We start from the raw sequence: 7,592 nt of genomic DNA on the forward strand, positions 1-7,592 counted from the left end.
AATTTGCACGAGATGTCAGTCGGAGGAGGGATCTTGTCATGAACAATCTCATTACGCACAAACCAAATCCTCCAAAGAACTAGGAGGAATTGTGGGCGGTTCTGGGGCCTCATATTTACCAGCGCATTCAGCAACCATTCAGGATCAGTATGGATCACCTCATTATAGCTCGGGATGGGCCACACACTCGACATCTTCTTCCACAACTCAACCGATTTCGGGCACACTAAGAATGGATGGAAGTTATCTTCATCACCTCTCCCACAGATTGGGCAAGTAGGGCTGGATTCTAGTTGCTGGCGCCACTTATTATTCCATGTCGGAAGTGAATCAGTGGCAAGCCGCCAGGCAAAATGTTTCACAGTGGCATTCTATTTTTTGTTCTAATTTGTGTGTACTGTTCATTCTATTTTTCCGTGGCAACTTTTGTTCTACCTTGAGTTTGTACAGTTCATTCTATTTATTCATGGCAACTTTTGCCATGTCAATTCTGGGATATTGCCATGTGCATTATCTATGATTTTATTGTAATTTTTTGTGATTTTTTTTTAGAATTCAGAATGTTGTAAAACCTGTCATTGTAAAAACAAATAACATAATGACAAATTGTCAAATAGTTTATTCTACTCAAATAGCAATGTTTTTGGAAATTTCCATTTGTTACAAAAACTCATGGCATATTTAAAGTGAATAAGTGTAAAGAGTGTAATATCGTCATGTGGCCAAAAATGAAATTTCCGTTATTCTATTTATATGCATTGGCATTCTTATGACTTACCACACGTCAAATTTCCACTTGTACGTCTCCATGTTTCAAATATTCTAGTAGAACAAGGTAGCCTCCACCCTTCAACCAACGTACAAAAGAAGCCAAAATTCGAAGCCACTGGAGAAAGCAGAGCACCATGCATCTGTCGTTCAACCAACGTGGAACCGCGTAAAACCCCAATTTCCAAGAAGCAACCGCGAAGCAATCCGACCGTCCTGCAGTGCATCTGCCTATATAAGTGGAGCATCGTCCTTGTCGGCGTCACCACTCGCTTTGCTCCTCCCCACTCGCTTTCCTCCACACCCGCGAAAACCCTACCTCCTGAGGCTGCTTCCCTGCTCATCGCGTCGCCGGGCGAGATGTCCGGGCACCAGAAGGGCGGCGACATCGAGGCAGGGACCTCCAATGGCACTGCTGGCACCGCGCCGCCGGCGCCGGCGCAGGCGCTGTACCCCGGGATGGCGGAGAGCCCCGAGCTGCGCTGGGCGCTCATCCGGAAGATCTACGTCATCCTCTCCCTGCAGCTTCTCCTCACCGTCGTTATCGCGGCCGTCGTCGTCAAGGTCCCTGCCATCCCGCATTTCTTCGTCTCCTCCTACGCCGGCCTTGGGCTCTACATCTCCATCCTCATCTCCCCCTTCATCGGTGAGAATTTAAAGCAGCAGCATATTTTCTTGTACGAAAATTTCTACGTTGGAGGTTTCCGCGGCCGTCTAGAATATATTCCATTCTTATTAAATACTGTTGCATTTACAAGAAGGGAAACTTGTGGCTGTTAATCTTCGAGGGTCTTTGTGAGAGGACAGGAGTAGCTAGCTTTCACTTTGAGTGCTCTGCTCTGAATTACCTTTGATGCCGCCTCATAGATATGTTGCTTTCTCCCCCCAAAGCTATGAATCTGTGGGTACAACTCCTGAAGTTTGCAGTGAAATGCAGCATGTACCCTTAGTTTTGCTTTCCTAGAATGGGACGTGGTTGCTTTGTAATTTGCAGTGCTATGCCCGTTGCTAAAATGCTTGTTAATTTATTATATGCAGTGCTGTGCCCGTTGTACTTCTACAGCCAGAAGCATCCAGTCAACCTGCTGCTGCTCGCCCTCTTCACAGTGGCCATCAGCTTCTCTGTGGGCATGACATGTGCCTTTACTAGCGGTAATTGTCTTCCCACCATGTATTCTGTTCCTAGCTTGTTATTGAGTCCTCTAATAATGCATCTCTCGTTGTGTTAATTCATTAGATATTCATGACTAGTAGACATTTTCCTACCATTAGCAGGGCCGTTAGTCACTACGTACGGCAATTGCCAGGGCCATGCAAAATGTTAGGTGCATACTGCGAGGCAGTCCATGTGACTGTACTTGATGCTATTTCCCAGTCTTGTTGAGGGCCAAGTTGTAGCTGTTGGTCACCCTTCTATGATATGCTTTTCCGAGTTAGAAGCATTTGTAGTAATGCCAGCTAGCAGGATTGCTTTTTTAGAAGACCTTACTTTGCTATTATCATCTGTTAGCATGTATCGTTTGGTCAGATCCATTTTCGTAGCTCATTTTAGCATGCATATGTGTTTTATTGTTGGGTTGTCGTGATGGTTTTTCTTTGATGAAGAAACCACTAAAATAGTCCGACATTTACGTGCACACAGGCAAGGTCATTTTGGAGGCTGCGATTCTTACAACGGTGGTTGTGTTGAGCCTTACTGCTTACACTTTCTGGGCTGCAAGGAGGGGCAAGGACTTCGGCTTCCTTGGTCCTTTCCTATTTGCTTCTCTCATCATGCTGCTCGTCTTTGGATTCATACAGGTCCGATGCAATTTCTCTAGTTTGGTGTGTCCTCCATTTGTCTATCAGTCTTCTGTATAATTCAGCTTCCTTGGTAATTGCTTCTCATAATATGCAGATCCTCTTCCCGCTGGGCAAGCTCTCTCACATGATCTATGGCGCGCTTGCAGCACTCATCTTCAGTGGGTACATTGTCTATGACACGGACAACGTCATCAAGCGTTACAACTATGACGAGTATGTCTGGGCTGCCGTCTCGCTCTACCTCGACGTCATCAATCTCTTCATGGCGCTACTGAACCTGTTTAGCGCCGGTGACAGTTGAAGCCCATTGCCTTGCCCCCGTTCACGAGAACTTGATTTGAAGAGTTGTATAGGCTGCTGGTCTCGCTGCGATGGTCAAGATGTTGCTTATTAGTATAGTTGAGTTGATACCTAGCTAAGAGAGGAAATTTAAAATAACTGATGTGCGTTGGTTCTATTGTATGTATGGTGATGTGCTACTGAGTTTACGATATTATTTCTTACTATGACTGTTTCTGATATCATTTATGTGGCCACGCGACTTATGGATGAGTACAATATTTCTTCTCAGCACGGATATGTTGTGCCAAGCTAGGGTGCACCCCTGTAGACACGTCCCAAATAACGTGTGTATGCTACGAGGAGGATTAATATTAAAAGCTATATGAAGAGAATGCGATACAATCCTAGCCAACGGACAATGAAGAAAGAGATGTTTGATAGTTTTATTCTGATCACAAAAACTACATCTCCTATTACCCTCCCAATTACAATTGGTCTCTTGGCCCGCCGTACGTGTGCAATCAGTAACAAGAATACGTTTCCCCCTTGGTAACACGTTTGAACCAGGCCATTCAATGGCTAACGTGGTAGTGTACGTACCTTCAAAGAGGATGGTGCTAGTAGATTTCATCCAACTAAGCTTCATGTTACCATTGATTAATGAGGGACTAGTGCGCAACCGATTCACCACTACTCAATGGGAGCAACCCCCCAACAACCCCCCCCCCCCCCCTCCTTTCTGGCGAGCTCGGCACACCGCTCCTTTGAGAGCTGCTTGTACCACGTCACCTCACGCGCTCATGCACCATTGCGACGGCGGACGGCGAGCTCGGGCGGGGACGACATAGGCAGGGACACGACGGCAGTATGGATATGCGAAGAAAAGGTGGAGAAAGGACGTCGGCTTGGGTTTGACGACGAAACTCGGATTTTAATAGCGGGTGGAGGCTCCTCTGGGGCATGCCAACTGCCGCGCCATGAATGCAGGTAGACGTGCCGGTGAGCTTCAATGGATACGCTTGGTTTCTCCATGAATTGTTAGTCTGAAGTGGCAGACACGTCTGGGCAGCCCTAAATCTGCCCCACATATGAGCTGGCATTGGGGGCATCCGACAGTTCAAACAAGTGGGTTGCGTATAAAGGGTCCGGTTGGATAGTCTTTTTTTTGGCAACTGTCCGCCAAGACTAAAAGACAACCTTGGGACAAAGGTACCACATCACGGACAGAGCAAACTATGGGTTATTTTTGAGCAATAATTCAGAGCCTTGCTCATGTATACCACTTACACCAATGACCGGAATGTTTTCTCCCTTTGGTAACACGTTTGCCTCATGACTTCAATGGCTAATGAGTTGCTAGCGGACCGGGATGCGGCGCTAGCATGGATGGATGGAGAAAAGGAGGGAAATGACGACAACTAGGGTTTGGGGGCTGGAGGGTGTCATGTCTGTCCGGTCGAACGGACGTCATTGGGGGGAGGGGGTTTGAAGGGGAGAAGGAGGGGGGTGCTAGCCGTTTGGAGATGCTCTTACAAGGAACTTCCAAATGTAGAAAATTTGGAGCATATATAAGACTAAATCTGAAACATTAAAACGCCAACGTTACAAAAAAATTGACAACAAATACATGTGGCGGGCCCACCAAAATGACCGCCAGTAGTACTTGCCATCCATGGGCCAGTCATCCCAAGAAATACCATTGGCATAGACCTACCAGGCTACCATTGATACTTCAGTTATCAGTGGTAGCAGCCACTGGTATTTTCGTCCAGAGTGGCCATAGGGCCAAATATAAGGATTACATGTGGCAAACGCAAATGCCTACCAACCATTGGTAAGGATCCGCCTATTGAAAGTTTCCTAGTCTCCCTCCCTCCCTCTCTCTCTCTCTCTCACCCGGTATCTGCATCTCCCCAAGCGCGACTCAATCTGGTGGCATGCACCCACCAAAGAGAACGCGATGGAAGAAGAGTGCCCTATAGCTAGTGGCCAATGAACCACGCACGCGCTACACACATAGTTGTTGGTCAGTGTCCTATTTAGATGCAATTTATCTGGAATGATTTAACTAGGGATGATATATGAAGTGTATTTATATGCAATTTATCTTGAATGTTTTACCTGAAAGCGTATTTATATGCAATTTATCTAGAATGCTTTACTTTTTTTTTTGGAGAAACCTAGAATGCTTTACTTGGAATATATTTATATGCAATTTATCTGTGATGACTTAAATAGAATGTACTTTGCTATGAAAAATATGCAACTTATATGCAATGTTTTAACTGGAATTATTCCTCTTATTTTAACCCTAAATACACTGGAGGTGGTTTGGCTTAGCTAGCGTCCTCCTGTGCAGTTAGGCCTGTTTGGAACCATAATAGATTATGATAATCTGGATTATGAAGATAGATTATATAATCTGGTTTATAAAAATAATCTAGGTGGACATGTTTGGAGGCCAGATTATATAAACTGTAATCCACGTTTTACATTGTATAATGACATGTCTGCCCTTTGTTTGTTTTTTCGAAAAAAGAGAAGGGTGGCGGTGGTAGGAATGTAATTATCTCCAACTTTATAAGGGCAATGGTCATTAGCAATCCATAATCTGATTTTAGCAGGTATAGAGTAGATTATGAGTTTTTAATAATCTAGCCATCTAGTTTTTATAATATACATCATAAGTTGTCCTGTTTGGAGACATAATAGATTATAAAAACTGGATTATATAATCTGGGTGGTTCCAAACAGGGCCTTAGCCAACCACCGGCCCATCATCTGCATCCCACTACAGCCGCCAAAATAAATCTGTTGCGCTGCCTCCAACTATCCTTGTCATTGTCGGCATTATCGGTCGTTGTCGACCTCGTCAATGGTCACGACCAGGTCAACAATTGCGAGGCGGCACACATACACGGTGTGGTGTGGCCGTGCTTCCCATGCTACCCCAACTGTCTCGTTAATCTTGATGTCGACATTATCAATCCAGATCGGCTATTTCATCTTGAACCTCGCATTGCGTGATGTCGATAGGAGTTTGTAGTAAGTAGAAAATTTCTCCTCGAGGAGAAACCAAGGTATCAATCCATGGAAGCGATGGTATTCCGCACTGGAATCATTTTAGAAACACAAATAAAACTTCGCTTGTGTCCTAAACAGTTCTAATAAGTGCACCCACCTTGCTAGCCTTGTAGTTGCACAAGAAGATTAAACCTAGGTACCATAGATTAGGAATCATACGGATTAGTTGGTATAAAAGCTATGGATTAATGTTAGTTGTACAAAATATCATACAAATTCATCGAATAGATTGCATATTCTTCTATGCACCGGTGGGGATATGGATTGTGCCAGGAGGGAGAAGCCCTAGGAAGAAGCACAACCGCTACCTTCATTATCTCCATTCTCCTTGCCAAGGGCTAGGTTTGGCGGTTGACCCCTGCAATTGGCGGGCAACAGAGCGGGTCGAGAGAATGCAGCGTTCGGCACAACAAATTCCGGGAAGGGTGGAGGATTGCCTCGATCGCAAACTCCAACACGGAGTAGTCCCCCTGCACTGCCTTTTGCGGTCTCCACAACAGTGCAATGTCCCTCCGACAACTGGACGCGGCTCCACACCTTCTAGAACCTTTCCCGCGGAGTTTCTCCACCAAGGGTGTCGGGTGCGGACTATTCCTAGATGTTGTCGGATCCTTCCATGAGGCAGCACTTTTCGTGAGTGTAGACCTATAGTTTTTATTCGATTCCATTTTTATTCGCACAGGGGAGGGGGGTATTCTGTTCTAAAAGAACTCGGTAATTCCTGCTTTTTCGCCCAAAATTGTCAAATGATTTTGGAGTTCCATTTTGTTAACATCTACATATATATATGGTTGTAAATTATAAGCTATAATTATAAGTAAACAAGTTTAGTAGGGATGAACAACAATTATTTTTAAATAAACAATACAAATTGCTTAACAAATATGGTTGGCAAGCTCACATAGAGGTAAACCTCGAAGCATAGAAACATCCATCCAAATATCGATATTACCTTCAATATCATCTTCGGGACGAATATCGAAGGTTATTTTTATATCCTCTTTAAATCCATATGCCTTGGCTAGAGCTTCCCAATTTAAGCAACCAAAATGCGAGTGATTAATTGCATTGTATAGTTTAACCCGAAATTTGAAATCATGCTTAGTCCTTAGGTGAGCTCTTCTCGTCTCCACATACTCACTATCTTGGAAACCGAGCATCTCCAAAACATATCGTCTTGCATGGCAGAGGATGTAATAATCGAATTGTCAAAGATAGAAATTACACATTGAAGCAAAGAAACACAACTCATGATTAATTATAAAAAAAAAACTTGTCGTCATTGCGTACCATAAAAACATCAAAGGTCTCATCTATCTTGATGGTGAAGAACCTAACGTTTTGCAGGTGAGGCCTGTCGCACAGACCCTCATCTTCACTGCATAAATCACACTCAGGGATCCCATTAGCGTTAGACATTTCCTCTATTCATAATTCAAAGATTAAAAATCGACGACAATTATAAAAGAAACTATTAAGAATAGGTTGAGTTTCAATGTGTCAAGGCTTTAGTAAAAAAACTCCAATATATCATAATGTATATGGTGCGCACTCCATCACATTGATAAGGTAGTGTATGTGATGGACACTCCTCTCGCCAGAAATTTCGATCATTGCTGCTGGAAGCTCCTCCCTTCATCCCTGCGTGCATTACC

General features: G+C 44.1%; 1 protein-coding gene across 1 annotated transcript; it reads left to right on the forward strand.

Moving 5' to 3' along the window:
• Window positions 1-1,095: 1,095 nt before the first annotated feature.
• LOC123445457 (protein LIFEGUARD 2-like) lies at window positions 1,096-3,074 on the forward strand. Its single transcript, XM_045122440.1, has 4 exons — window positions 1,096-1,414; window positions 1,807-1,920; window positions 2,411-2,568; window positions 2,666-3,074. Exons 1-4 carry the CDS (start codon window positions 1,129-1,131, stop codon window positions 2,870-2,872), a joined length of 765 nt encoding a protein of 254 aa, XP_044978375.1. The 5' UTR covers window positions 1,096-1,128; the 3' UTR covers window positions 2,873-3,074.
• The last annotated feature ends 4,518 nt before the right edge of the window (window positions 3,075-7,592 follow it).

The sequence above is a fragment of the Hordeum vulgare genome, chromosome 3H (genome assembly GCF_904849725.1).
Source record: "Hordeum vulgare subsp. vulgare chromosome 3H, MorexV3_pseudomolecules_assembly, whole genome shotgun sequence".
Taxonomy (NCBI): domain Eukaryota; kingdom Viridiplantae; phylum Streptophyta; class Magnoliopsida; order Poales; family Poaceae; genus Hordeum; species Hordeum vulgare.